At 38.8% G+C, this 15,824-nt stretch overlaps 1 protein-coding gene across 1 annotated transcript; it reads left to right on the top strand.

Annotated features, from left to right (window-relative positions):
* Window positions 1–15,097: 15,097 nt before the first annotated feature.
* Window positions 15,098–15,547, top strand: LOC147791265 (S-protein homolog 1-like). The gene has a single exon (XM_087126608.1). The coding sequence runs from the start codon at window positions 15,098–15,100 to the stop codon at window positions 15,545–15,547; it is 450 nt and encodes a 149-aa protein (XP_086982734.1).
* Window positions 15,548–15,824: the final 277 nt, after the last annotated feature.

The raw sequence follows: 15,824 nt of genomic DNA, 5'->3' as shown, positions 1-15,824 counted from the left end.
CAAGTCGCATATGATCATCTGTGAAATATTAATCTTCTCAATTAATGAATTTATAAATACAGATTAAATATTTCGTGATTCAGTTTTATATAAACTAATTGTATTAGTGACGCCTTTAAAGAATGGGCTAGGATGTGTGTTAATGCAACACGGTAAAGTTGTTGCATACGCGTCCCGTCAACTAAATGATTACGAAGATAATTACCCTAACCACGACCTGGAGTTGGCTGCTGTAGTGTTCACGCTGAAATTTGGTGACACTAACTGTATGGAGAGAAAATTCAAAGTTTAACCGACCACAAGATTTTAAATATTTCTTCACCCAGAAAGAGTCAAATATGAGACAGAGAATGTGGTTAGAATTGGTGAAGGACTACGATGTAGATATCCGGTACCACCCTAGAAAAGCAAATGTGGTCGCAGACGCTTTGAGTAGAAATGCGGCCCACTCTTCGGCCCTCATTACGAGGGAAGTAAGGGTACAAAGAAAATTCATGGGAGCCAACATAGTTGTAGCGACCGAGAAAATCATGGCACAACTGGCTCGACTTACAGTGCAACCTATACTTAGGCAAAGAATGGTTACCTCCCAACGAGAGGATCCAAACCTACAGAATGTCTTAAGCTAGCTAGCTGAGAGTCTAGTAAATGGGTTCTCGAAGACCACAGATGAAGGGCTATTGTATCAGGGACGCCTATATGTCTTGACAATAGAGGAGCTTAGGAAAGAAATACTAACGAAGCTCACAACTCGCCATTTGCCATGCACCTAGGAGGTACTAAGATGTACCAAGATTTAAAACAACACTTCTGGTGGAAGAGCATGAAGAGGGACGTGACCGAGTTTGTGAGCAAGTGTTTAGTTTTTCAACAAGTGAAAGATCCTCAATAAAATGCGGCGGGGTTGTTGCAGCCCCTAAGCATATTAGAGTGGAAGTGGGAAAACATAGCAATGGACTTCATAGTAGGATTACCCAAAACGCTTAAAGGCTATACAATGATCGGGTAGTTGTCGATAGGTTGACCAAGTCGGCACACTTCCTACCTGGGAAAGCTACATATACAGTTGACAATTGGGCATAGCTGTATGTGAAAGAAATAGTAAGACTACATGGAGTCCAAGTATCTATAGTGTCAGATCGGGACCCACGCTTTACGTCAGCGTTCTAGCTCGGACTTCAAAAAGCGCTGGGTACCCGCCTTGACTTTAGTACCGCCTTTCAGCCCCAAATAGATGGACAAATGGAGCGTTTAAACCAAATTCTAGAGGACATGCTACGCGCTTGTGTACTAGATTTTAAGGGAAGTTGGGATTCTAAACTCCACCTGATGGAATTCTCGTATAACAACAGTTTCCAAGCAACTATTGGAATGGCACCGTTTGAGGCCCTGTACGGGAAACGGTGTAGGTCCCCACTATGTTCGGACGAAGTAGGAGAGAGAGAATTAGTAGGACCCGAGCTGGTTCGATTCACCAATGAGGCTGTCCAGAAAATTCAAGTGAGGATGCGTACCGCTCAAAGTAGACAGAAAAGTTACGCCGATGTAAGGCGTAAAAGCCTGGAGTTTGAGATAGGGGACCCAGTATTCCTCAAGGTGGCAACTATGAAAGGTGTGTTAAGATTCGGACATAAGGGCAAGTTAAGTCCTAAATTCATTGGACCATTCGAGATCTAAGAGTGAGTTGGTCCAGTAGTGTATAAGTTAGCCCTACCTCCAGCCCTCTCAGGAGTACATGATGTATTTCACGTGTCGATGCTGAGGAAGTACATTACGGACCCTATCCACATAATAGACTACGAACCACTCCAACTCAATGAAGATCTAAGCTACGAGGAAAAACGAGTAAGAATCTTAGCTAGAGAAGTAAAAACCTTACGCAACAGGAGCATTGTGTTCGTTAAGGTACTGTGGCGGAATCACCACAGTAAGGAAGCCACGTGGGAGTGTGAGGACTAAATAAGAGAAAAATACCCCGAGTTGGTACAAGAGTTTGAGACTTTCGAGGACAAAATTTCTTTTTAGGGGTAGATAATGTAACGACCCAAGATAGAAAAAAAAACAAAAAAAAAAAAACTCAGTCGCTAGAAAACTCGCAAGTTTTCTGGTGACCGCCGAGTTTCCCAAACCCCACGCGAAACGACGGCCACACCACGCCCAGTCTTCAGCCCACGACTCCCAGCACCTATCAGAATACCTTCAAAGGGAGAAAAGAAATAAAATACGAGAGAGAGAGATTTCGGATAAATGTCGGCGAGTATCCAGTTTCTCCGACGAACCCTCAAACCACCCTCAAACTGACACCAAACGACCTGTTACCACCATGAGAAGGATCCCTAATGAAAGCACAATAACTCAAGGTGAATTTTGTGCTTTTTCGTAAGCGCCGTCATCGATAACCGAGGTCAAAAGGTTGGGTTTTCCTAATCGTTCTTAGATCTGTGGTTTTAGGAAATTTTAGGCCGCAAAACTCCCAGAAAAGAAAGAAGGACGACAAATAAAGAGGAAAAGGAAGAAAGAGGACCGAAATCGGCAACAGAAACACCACGGAAAGGAGAGAGAAAACTCGCCAGAAAATTGGCCAAAGTCGGGTAAGGAAGACGAGATCCATAGATCCGAGTCAACCCGAACCCAAGACTCGAGAGAGCCAGCCCATTCTTTCCCTCGACCTCTACCTTCAGCCCAGCCCAACTACAGCGGCCCATACCTCAAACCAGCCCAGTAGCTATGGTTTAGTTGAACCAACCCGAGACCAGACCCACGGTCCAATCGAGCCAGCCTACAACCCAAACACTTGCAACCCAGCCCAGTAAGCCGAGGCCCAACGATTAGTCTTGGCCCAGTATCCTTTTGCAGCCCACGACCTGGACCACTACTTGAACCGTGCTGCGACCCGCGCTACGATGCAACGCTACCGTACGACGTAGCTCGCTCTGTTGCTGCCAAGTGTCACATAGCGGCGCAGGCGGTCCCTCGCCTCGTCTCGGTGCAACGGCTTGGGCTCCTCCAGTGACGCTCCGGCGGCTCCCAGCGGCTGTTCAGCTCGGCTCACCTATTTTCAGCTCGATTTCCACTGTTTCGACCCTCCCGAATCTGTTTTTGGGTTCGATTAAGGTATCTGAGGCCGTTTTAGCGCCATATTTCACATTTATTGAATTATAGGTAAATTAATTGTGAAATACTAACGGAAAGTGGTGAACGGTGTGATAGGAAACAAACCCCGGCAACGTAGGAAGCAGCTCTCACGGAACGGGAGCTTACATTTAGCTATTTAGGGAGTACTTCGGCCAAGGCCAACCAAGTAAGTGGCCTTACTATAGGATAGGCTAAACATTGTATGAGTTATGATGATGTATGAGTTATGATGATGTGTGGGTTACGATACTTGTTGATGTGTGCAGTACATACATATTTTGATGAATGACGAACTTGATATGTTTGATGCACTTTGTGGCAATATGATGAGTATGATGATTGCATGATGTTTACCTTAATATGATGATGTTTTCCATATTGAGCATGCTATATGATGATGCGTGTCATATTGCATCATGTCGTTAGATCGACATAGGACACAACCTTAAGAGCGTGAAAATGATATTAATATAAATATCCACGAGTATGTGTTACCTAGAGTAACAAAGGATGAGACTAGAGGGTTGTATCAAAAGAGACATTATGATGGATTTAGAGGGACCTCATGCATATTGTATGTAAATAAGCATAGGGCTACTTCCCCTAGAGATGATGAGTGCGGACGCGCACCATATGATGAGCGCGAATGCGCACAGGTGCAAACGCACACAGATGAGAATGTTCATGAGGCGCATGACACTATGGGGTTCCACTGACCTCCAGACGTCGCTACATATTAGCTTGACCAGAGGGTCCAGGGGGTGTGCTAGCGCCCTTGGGATTCACACTCGAACGTGTGAGTCGTGTGTTGGGAAGTACTACACATCCAATTCGTCCGAGACTGGACGCTACCCCTAAGAGGATTGGAGATAGGTCCCTAAATCATGATTGCATGTGTTTGCATTTGTGTGGCCCCTATAGTGGGGCCACTTACTGAGTATTCTTTGAAATACTTAGGCCGTGTGCCACATCATTTTTCAGGTAAAGGGCAAGGCGCACTTGTACGGAGGACAGCGGCATCGCGAGCAGAGACTATGGCACATGCATAGGGTAGACTCATATTTAAATTCTTAGTTTTGAGTTATAATAGGTTGTTTTGCATTGCATTGTTTTAAATTATTTTGTATTTGTTTTTATTATCTCTAAATTTTCGTATTTTGTATTTAAACAGGTAAGACCATGGCTGTGTTTTCCAGAGGAGTTATTTTAAACGTTTTTAAAAGTTTACATTATAAATGATGTTCATGTAAGAGTTATATTTCCGCATTATAGATGAGCATGAGACGTTAGTGGCGACTCTAAATATGTGAAATTTAGGGTTGTTACATGAACAAGGGGCCCTACCCTCTCATTGGCCTAAGAGGGATTCGGTTTGGTGGTTGGACCACAAACCAATTGTTCATCAGAGGATCAGTGGGACTTAAGGAACAAGAAGTAACTTTAGGGGTAAAAACGGTAAATTGACCCAGCTCTAGTTACGAACAACCTGTGAAGGATCGACTTACTAATCATGGTTATATCAAATGGACAGAAATATATCTATAGTGAGGGGAGTGCAACTACTAGTCTATAGTGGAGTGTCCTCGTAGTTAACGAATGTTGGTTAAAAGGTTAATGAGTTTAGCTAGTTGATCTCGGATCGTTGGAGCCCATGAACTCAAACAGTACCAAAGAACTGGAGTTTGATCCGGGTGCTCAAAATCCTACCCGACCTATTCACTAACCAACGATACGCGACCCGTGACTGTATATGCGCACGTAGAAAACTTCTTTGGTGCTAGAAAAGCACGTGAGAGCGTGTATAGACTTTCTTTTTGTCCTCTAATCCTACTCGAGAAGGCACACGACAAATCTGTAAGTAACAACATGAAAACCTACAAAGCAGTACTTTTACAATTCGCTTGCTTATGAATGCATGCTAGTAAAATTAATCCTAGGTAGCTATTCTTGATTAACAACGACCTAGCAAACTTACTAAGAATGAAAACAGACTTGCTAGTTGTTGAAATTTCTTGTCTTACCCAGTATACTGTCTTGATATACTTTAGTACTGGTGTAAGTAATCATGCTATGACAGCGGATGAGATGTTTATTTATCAGCAATCTGGCTGCTGGATGGATGTTATCGTCCCATTGAGCATGTGTGACTCCTGGTGAATTATTGTGTGATCTCTCCCTTTAAAGAATAAGCAACAGAATCGAGTTAAGTCTAGGGTAAGCACGGAGATTGGTGGGTCGAGACTTAGGATTGAACACCTTTAAAGGTCTGAGACCAATGGAATCTCGAAGGGCGATCAGAGGGTGAGACAATATTATAACAAAATAGTGTGCGCACATAAGTAATTTACAACACGACAAAATTTAAAACACAAAATAAGAAACGAACTCAAAGAATTTTAAAACAAAAGAGTTGAGGACGACGGGTGAGTTTATTCTATGGCACCTGCCCAAGAGTCCACTCCCGACTTCGACCAGCTCCTTACCTGAAAAAAATGGAGAATAAGGAATGAGTACAAAGACTTAATATGTAGCCTGCTTGTAGGCTCTCAATCCATTCGTTGATATGCTAGGATACCACACTCTTTCTTGTCTTGTTCTTGTTTCTTATTGTAAGTACTTAGGCCCACTTGTTGTTAACTTGGGGTTCTTATCGTGATTTATTCGAAGGACATTGGTCCTTGGATTCTAAAACCTTGGTCATCCTTTAAGGGCCTTAGTACCATGGTTCTTGGTTCTTGGTTCTTGTACTTAGAACTAGGGTCTTGATCCATGTTCTAGACCTAGATCTTTCTCTTGTTCTTGGTACTTTCTAGGTATTTATTCTGTTATTGATTTATTCTCCAAGACACTCCCCCTAGGATTTACGGCACTAGCCATACACCTGGCAATCCTATGTCCAAGGCTTGTTACTCAGTGGTAGATCGACTACACTGCATTGTGGACACATCGTGTTTTAGGACATTAATCACGATGCAAGGTAGTAGTTACCCTGCACGTAAGATCCGTCCTATGAGAGGCCGTTGATCATGTGAGTAACTTGTTTAGGTGGCATGTACCGAGGGGTAGCACCCCCTCACCATAGGGTTACTTCATGGCCTGTGGGACGGGTTCACCAGTTAATACTCCCATGGATGCAAGCAGACCAACACTCACCATGTTCTTCCCCACCGTGTACCATTGCGAAGGCTAAGTTTTCAGCCCAGGCCTTTGTATCAAGAGTGTGGAAACTCGGGACAAAAGTAAACAATTGGTTCCCTGCTAGGTTAAGGATGTGATGAGAGACTACAAGTAGATTGCTTGATCGTGACGAGAGGGTACTCTAGAGTTTAGAAGTAATAGAGGGATTATGGACCTAGGGAATCATGTATCTCATTCCCGCTTCCCTCGTTAGATGAATTTGGCATATATTAATACACATTTTGATTTCCCTCTTATTTTATAAACATTGACTGGCAAAATTTTTCCTATGATGGTGTTAATATAACACATGCGGAAGAAATTTGGATCTTAGGCACTCTAAGTACATCAATTATAGTAAATTAGCTGGCATGTTCAAAACCATTAAAACTCAATGAGTTTGAATACTAACCTTCTGTCGCTCAAATTTCCTTCTTTTTTTTTTTTCACGAACCGGTTTCGAACCACCACTAGTGTCTTCTCCACTATCCTCCGGCCTTAGAACGAGATTATGGAATCCGGTGAGTGACTAAACTTGGGAGGGATTTAGTAAATATGAAGAGAGTGTTTATGAGAGGTTTTCCTCACGGTTTTTCCCAAAGTAAGACATTCCATGTACCATGATCACTCAATTTATAGAGTCATGTTTGCATGTTCATGCAAGTTTGAGTTAACCAAATTTTGACACTCAAATTCCACTCAAATATGTGGGGTTTATTTCGCAAGCATGCAAGTTTGGTTAAACCAAATTTTGACACCTCAAAATACCACTAACATGATTTTCCATTAAATGAAGTCAACATTTTTACTTTCTTCATTTTAATTCAACAATTAATTTCAAATTAAAGTAATATTAAATGATTAATTAAACTATTTAATTAATATTTAATATTAATTCAAATGTCAATCCCAATCAACACATATTTGAATAAAACATTTAAATCTTATTTAAATATCTCAAATTCTCTCTTTTTGTTTAATTTGTAAATAAAACAAAAATGCAGTTAAATATATCGTATATATGTAGCGCATATTCCCTAATTCGAATTCGAACACTTCGACCTCACTTGTCACACTATTCTATGGTTTAGTCCGATATGAGCTAGTAGAGGGACCTAATGGACCTATAGATCATGGGCTCCAACGATCCAAGATTAACCAGTTAAACTTCTTAACCTTGTTAACCAACATTCGTTAACTACTAGGACACTCCACTATAGCCTAGTAGTTGCACTCCCCTCACTATAGATATATTTCTGTCCATTTGATATAACCATGATTGGTAAGTCGATCCTTCACAGGTTGTTCGTTACTAGAGCTGGGTCAATTTACCGTTTTACCCCTGAAGTTACTTCTTGTTCCTTATGTCTCACTGATCCTCTAATGAACAATTGGTTTGTGGTCCAACCAGTGAACCGAATCACTCTCAGGCCAATGAGAGGGTGGGGGCCCTTTGTTCAACAACTGGAGTCAGTACTTAAAGGAACTACCTCTCTTCTATCCCTAAAAGTGGGTAAGAGTGAATTCCTTCTTACACCCTATGTCCCCAGCTATTCGCCCAGTCTTACCCCTGAAATGGGAGGCAATAAGCATTTGTAAATGGTATCAGAGCCTTCTATTCATGAGGGAAGAGGAGTTACTCGATCTTTAAGAGCGATATCACAGAAACCAGGAGGAAGATATGAAAATTCAGAAGAATTTGAAGTATGTGATAGCTGAGCGAATAGCCCTTGTGTTCCAGGTGGTAAGACGCGGGAAGTGCAGTAAGTCCGTTGGCAAGCTTGGGTGCTTAGTCATATGAAAAATTCTGAAGAAAATCTTATCTACAACGTGACAACTTTACCAAAGACAAAACAAAGATTGACAACTTGTCAGCCACACAGTAAAGGCTCACATGCCAATTACTAATGTCGGTAAATTATTAGTCTTTTAAATTATTAGTTTACTTTATGTCTTATAGGAAAACAGATCTTGCAGGGGTACTGTCCTCTTAGATTCGATCTTATCTCTTAGTTGACGTTTTTCAAATTTACGAACAAACTCGAAGTCTATAAAGGGACTTCATCAATGTAAAGAGGGCATCGATCGGCCGATAGCTCTCTCTTGAATATCAATTGAACAATTTAGAGAAAAATCATCCTACTCTTTTCTTATCTATCTTATGAACGAATTTCTTAGAAAGCTCAGAAAATCAAGCCATCTCAAATGCTCTACCGATGAAGAAGAAAGTTCAAATGAACATCGAAGGGGAGAAAATCTCACAATCTCAAATACTATCAATCAAGAATACCAGATTGCTAGAATCGAAGATCAACTCAAAAATTGGACTATTCCAAAGGTAGATCCTAAAACTATCTACCAAATTTCAACCTTCAATTTTACTCAAAGATCATGCATCAAATTCTCAGAGAAGAACATCCCAATTCATAGCAATAGGGAATCTCTGAATCTTTTTTCAAGATCTCTTATACTCCAACATCGTGAAGAGTTTAACTATCTCCATGTCGGTCTTGTCCAAGTCGCGGTAAAACCATTGTTCAGACTTGGATTAGATATCCCAGTCCTTATCTCCTTACGAGATAAGAGACATGAAGATTTCTCAAATTCTTTATTGGGAATGGTTCAATCCAATTTAGAGAATGGACCAGTCTATTTCAATTGTTATCCAAACTTTACTCTGTCTCTCCAGGACCCACACATATTATCAGCTCTCATGCTAGATTTACAGTCAAAAAATTTAAACATCAAGGCTGAAACCCATTCTTCAGTCGTTATATTCAGGGTTTATTATAAGCTCATGAATACAAACATTTCTCCAAGAGCATTAAGATCCTCACCAAAAGGATGGACTATGCTCATAGAAGCAAATATTGGAAAATCATCAGTGACTGTCCCAAAAACACTCTCTTGGGATCAAATAACCAGAAGCACTCTCTGGAAAATAGAAGATGCAAATCTTCCAAAGAGGAAAGAATCTCAAAACCCAGTCCAAATTATCGAACATGACGATGGAAGCGTTGAAATAAAATTCAGCGAAGAACCTTCGTCAGAGTCAAAAGTAAAAGAATTCCTGAGTTCTAGACCAAGTACTTCAGGAATATCAAGATCAATGTATGACCCCTTAAAGGTAAAAGAGGTCAGTTATGATCAAAAAAGAGCGTCAATCCACTATGAAGATGGCTCAAGGTCTCCAACCCATACGGATATGGATACTCAATCCGTCTACGAAAGCCAGCTAAATGTCATTACAGCTGATTTCCAGATAGACAGAGAATTTTTGAAAGCAGATTTTATGTCAACTACCAACTCTTCAAAAAGAAATGCCTTCTTCCAAACCTACAAAGAGGCTGAGCGAAATGAATTAAGAGCTCAGTGGTATTCTCATATGGAAGCCATCAAAGAAAATATACCATTCTTCGAATGGTTTGAAGAAAATATTCTGCAGGTATGCACCTTGACCCAGAGGAGTTGGAAGACTACCAAAAGAGGCGAGGTATATTCGAAACATCCTCCGTTAGAAGAAGTCGAATTCGACAACCACTACGGAGAAAAGGTCAAAGCTAGCCCTTTCAAACATATTCCGGAAGGACTAGAAAAGGGTAATCCGACCCTAAAAGATATCAAGAATATCCAGCATCAAAACAATTATTCAAATAAGATTTTATCCACGATCGCTACTCAACTTGAAAGTATCGAGGGAAAAATCTCAAAGAAATCAGGTACTCAGCAAGAACAGGCAAGCAGCTCTGTACCAAAGGTTGATGAGTCAATACCAATACTCAGACCGGCAAATCTCGAAATATTTACAAAAAGGATTTCAAAAGAAGAGGCTGCAATGGCCAAGATAGAGGAAAAGTTAGACAGGATATTAAATCCCGCCATGACGCCTCAAGATTCATCTGTCAATGTCGTTAACAATGATGACGAGAACCAAGAATTCGAAGACGAGATTGCAAACGAGAGAGAAGAACCTTTCTACAATCGAATTGAAAGGATCTCTAGAAGAAGTCAAAATAATGCCAGTAATCAGAAAAACTGGTATCCTCAACCGTCTTTTCCGGATATCCAGTTCGAAGAAAAGACACTACAAACTCAAGCTCATTACGATGGTTTAGCAATCTATGAATGGAATATCGATTGATTGTCTGACTATCTGATAATGAATGTTGTAAATGAAATGATGATGGCCGCAGGCGCGTATAAATTACAAGGCCATAAATCCGACCATCAGATAGCTCAAGTTTTGGTAACCGGATTTACCGGGCAACTCAAGGATTGGTGGGACAAATATCTCGACGAAACAACCCGCCAACAGATATTAAACCACTATGTCATTAGACCAACTACTCAAATTATCAAAGAAGGTCCATCAACTAGGACCGAGGTACAACATGAAAGGGTAGAGGATGCTGTCAACACCCTCATATATACCCTCATAGAATTCTTCGTCGGCGACCCTCTAAAATACCAGGAGAGATCCGCTGAGATACTCATGAATCTGAAATGTCCTACCTTAGGTGATTTCAGGTGGTACAAAGACATGTACTTCAGCAAAGTTCTTATTAGAACAGATAGTTCGTTGGAATTCTGGAAAGAGAATTTCGTCAATGGACTACCAAAACACTTCTCAAGGAGGATCAAAGATGGTCTTAAGACAAAGTACAATGGAACAATTCCATGGCAAACTTTGTCATACGGATCCATAGCATCCTTCATCATAGAAGAAGGACTCAGACTTTGTAATGAGTCAAAGATTCAAAACAAGCTCAATTCTTCGATATCAAACAGAAAAGAGCTTGGTAGATTTTGCGATCAATATGGATGCAAGGGAATAGAAGCTCCCTCAACCTCCAGACGGAAGAAGGTTAAGACGCATCCAAAACCTTATCATTCATACAGGCCTAGAGAAACATATCGGAGTAAACCCGTGCAGTCTCAGAAGCCAACATACTCAAGAATTCCTACAAAAACCCATAGAGGAAAGAAAAAGCAAACTTGCTTCAAATGTCGTGAAGAAGGACACTATGCTAACAAGTGTCCAATCAAAGGAAAGATCAATGAGTTGGATATAGATCAAGAGCTGAAAAATCAGCTATTACGACTGACCCTAACTGACTCAGAGCAATCAAGCGAGGGAGAAATCCTCGAACTCCAAGAAGAATCTGATTCATATTCTAGCACAGAATACGAATCAGAACAAGAAGGAAAAAGAACGTGCGAAGGATGCATAAATGTCCTTACCAAGGATCAAGAAATTCTACTCGAAGTAGTAGAAAAAGTTCAAGACCCAGAAATTCAACAGAAGATTGCTCAACGACTTAGGGATGCGAAGACAATCTCTAGGCCAACTGAAAGGGAAGAAAGAAATCCCTACAGACTCCAATTTGTTCTCCAAAGATTTGAAAAACCGAGGGAACTCACTACTCAAGATTTACAAAGAGAGATTAATAATCTCAAACAAGAGGTACAGGCGCTAAGATCTGAAACCAGGTCAGAATCTTATACGCTTCGTCAAGAAATTCTCAATCTTCAGGAAAGGCTGCCAGCACAAAAGGAAACGACGCAACCGAACCTGGATGAAGAAGATTTTCAAAGTTCCTTCGTTGGAGCCATCACCACTTCTCAATTTCAAAAATGGTACGCTCTCGTTACCTTAAAAATTTATGATTTCAAAATCACACTAAAGGCTCTCATAGATAATGGAGCCGATCAAAATTGCATTCAAGAAGGCTTAATACGTACAAAGTATTTTGAAAAAACTACTGAGGGCCTTAGAGGTGCTAACAACAACAAACTCAAAATTAATTACAAACTATCAAAAGTTCATGTTTGCAATGATGGAATTTGCTTCGTAAATTCCTTCCTTCTAGTAAAAGAACTAATCCTAGGTACTCATTTCATTACTCAATTATATCCTTTTAGAATAACTGAAAAAGGGTTAGAATCAAAAGCCTTAGGAAAGAAGATAAAATTTAACTTTCTTTCCCCATAAGGATTAGCGAAATAAATAACCTTCAAAAGAATACAATTATTCAATCAATAAATGTATTAAATTATAAAGAAAAACAAATTTCTTTTTTGAAATAAGAAATTTCATTCAAAAGAATAGAAGAACAAATTCAAAACAAAACTGTCCAGTTTAAAATCAAAACTTTACAAACTCAATTAGAAAAAGAAGTTTGTTCAAATATCCCAAATGCATTTTGGAATAGGAAACAACATATTGTTGATCTTCCTTATATCAAAGCTTTCGAGGAGAAAAATATTCCTACAAAAGTCCGACCTATTCAAATGAATAAAGAATTACTAACGTTCTGCAAAGCAGAAATTAATGATCTTTTGTTTTGAAATCTTCATGTCTCTTATCTCGTAAGGAGATAAGGACTGGGATATCTAATCCAAGTCTGAACAATGGTTTTACCGCGACTTGGACAAGACCGACATGGAGATAGTTAAACTCTTCACGATGTTGGAGTATAAGAGATCTTGACGGGGAAGTATCCCGATACACATGACATACATACATGCACGAGGTCCCATGATTTTTATTCACTACATATAGTTCAAGTAATCATACTATAGCCAGAGTGTTCTTAGTTTATTGGATTTAGATTAGTGATCGTAAAGTTCACTTTATTCAATAACAATCTTTACTTGATAAACAACAATAATAACTTTATTGAAAATAGAATATGTTTTTGTTTACAAACTATATGTTTTAGGGCATAAAACCCAACATCCTAGAGATTCAGGGTGTGACATGATGCAAATTGGAGACGCCACAAGCATATGTCTCTTTTGAAAGCTTTTGGCCTGAAACGCAGCACTTATGGCTTCGTGATAGGTGCAAACGTGGAACTGTAGGAACTTGTCTTTGGACGGCTAAAGATGATGGAATTTACTTGAGAAACTTTCTTGCTAATGTTGATGAATTGATTCACAAGTGGAACTATAAAAGTTAGAGAAGCTTTATTATCTCCTTTTGGTGGAATTATCCTTCCGGAACCAATGAAAAATAATGGAATAACACAAAAATGTTATTTTTTTTTTTTTGTATGAAATTTATTTCGTAACGAAGTGTATTGTTGTTCTCCAAAATTTTAAATTATGAAGAAAAACAAAATATTATATTTGTATATGAATACAAGTTTTCAAAGTTGTAATATAGTTTTTATATTAAAACTAAAAAAAAATGATGATTTTTACTGACCAATCTGAGAGAGAGTTTAGAACAATAAAATCTAAAATAGGTATTAAAAGCTCATGTTTCTGCCATCTTCACATCGATCTTAGAATAGGATGGTAGGCACAATCCTTGAATTTCCATATATCTTATTAAAAGTTTCACATATTACATTGTAGTTCCACAATCTTTCTTGATGTCCGATTTTCAAGAATTTGGATCTCGGACCAAAACTAAAAATATGAAAAAGCAAACCAAAAAAATGAAAAGTAACATAAAATAAAACATGAAAATTCGATAAAATATAAATTTAAAGGAAGATAAACAACACCAAAATTAAATACAAAATAATATTTAATTACAAGAGGGTCCTCTTAAATTTCTTTATAAATGCGAAAATGGTGTTGGGATATACGAACGCAACTAGTGAGGCAAACACCTTATATCGTGTAAAGTTATATTATTCGGTTAGTAATGCAATCACACACAATATATGACTGTGACCTATCGTTTAAACCATAGCATGACCTTAGGCTTTTTTCAATTCTTGGCAGAGTTGGATGCATGGTACTTTTCTACACACGGCCCACGTACGCATACATGGACCCTTCAGACGGATTGGTATACGTGCCCCTTAGGCCGGACTTTGTCGGGCACAACACAATACACGTGACTGGACCCTCATAAAAGAAAAGGTCTTCATGATAACATGTCGAACATATATATCGAAGGTATGCATCCGTACTAACTTAACATAACGGGGAAGTATCCCGATACACATGACATACATACATACATGCACGAGGTCCCATGATTTTTATTCACTACATATAGTTCAAGTAATCATACTATAGCCAGAGTGTTCTTAGTTTATTGGATTTAGATTAGTGGTCGTAAAGTTCACTTTATTCAATAACAATCTTCACTTGATAAACAACAATAATAACTTTATTGAAAATAGAATATGTTTTTGTTTACAAACTATACGTTTTAGGGCATAAAACCCAACATCCTAGAGATTCAGGGTGTGACATGATGAAATCAAAACCCCATAACGGTTCTCCCAACAGGCATTGAGTAATTCTTGCGAAAGAAGTCTTGCGCAATTCCTGTTTGAAACTATAGTTCTAGAATTTTTTGAACTTATCTGTTCTACCTCACCCTAAAATTTCTAAGGTCCTCGTAAAAAGTTTGAAAGTTCAACTTAAAAAAATAAATCGGGAATTTAATACCTTGTTGGACTTGGGTGCTATACCATATGTAATCTATGAATTGCTTTCTCTATTTTATGTTTTCTACCGGGAAGTATTCATATTTTGTTGTCCATTTTATGAGAGTGTTTTAAAAATCAATGAAATATTTATTATTCTTGGGCTAATAACTATTATCTATTCAAGGAATTTTGTTATTGAAAATCTAATAAATCTCTCAAATTATCCCAAAATTAACCTTAAATTGTGTTGCAACCGAGATTAGTTAAATGATTGAGTTTTTTTGCAACCATAGCATGCATTTACATAGTTTCTTGCATGTACTATAAGTACGTATATTTATTCACATGTCCAACACAAATTGGTAGTTAAGCTAAAGGTTGATTAGGAAATGATAAAGAATATTGTCGTTTTCTTTCTTTTCACGGTGGCTTTAGTTGGGGCTCAGGTTCCAAGGGTCGCGTTACCACCACCAGGACCTTCTAGATATTACATACATGTGGTTAACGGGCTAAGCAAACTTGGGTTGCTTGTGCATTGTCAGTCTAAAGACGATGACTTGGGGTATCATCGTTTGCTTAATCATGGAGATGATTACCAGTGGAACTTCAAGGTTAGCTTTTGGGGATCAACCCTCTATTGGTGCAAATTGGAGACGCCACAAGCATATGTCTCATTTGAAAGCTTTTGGCCTGAAACGCAGCACTTATGGCTCCGTGATAGGTGCAAACGTGGAACTGTAGGAACTTGTCTTTGGACGGCTAAAGATGATGGAATTTACTTGAGAAACTTTCTTGCTAATGTTGATGAATTGATTCACAAGTGGAACTATAAAAGTTAGAGAAGCTTTATTATCTCCTTTTGGTGGAATTATCCTTCCGGAACCAATGAAAAATAATGGAATAACACAAAAATGTTGTTTTTTTTTGTATGAAATTTATTTTGTAACGAAGTGTATTGTTGTTCTCCAAAATTTTAAATTATGAAGAAAAACAAAATATTATATTTGTATATGAATACTGTTGGGTTTTATGTCCTAAAACTCATAGTTTGTAAACAAAGATATATTCTATTTTCAATAAAGTTATTATTGATGTTTATTCAGTAATAAATTGTTA

This window comes from Cucurbita pepo, chromosome 9, assembly GCF_057944985.1.
Source record: "Cucurbita pepo subsp. pepo isolate OVF chromosome 9, ASM5794498v1, whole genome shotgun sequence".
NCBI classification, from domain to species: Eukaryota; Viridiplantae; Streptophyta; class Magnoliopsida; order Cucurbitales; family Cucurbitaceae; genus Cucurbita; species Cucurbita pepo.
Note: the sequence above shows the minus strand (reverse complement) of the source record. Positions and strands in the feature narration are given on the sequence as shown.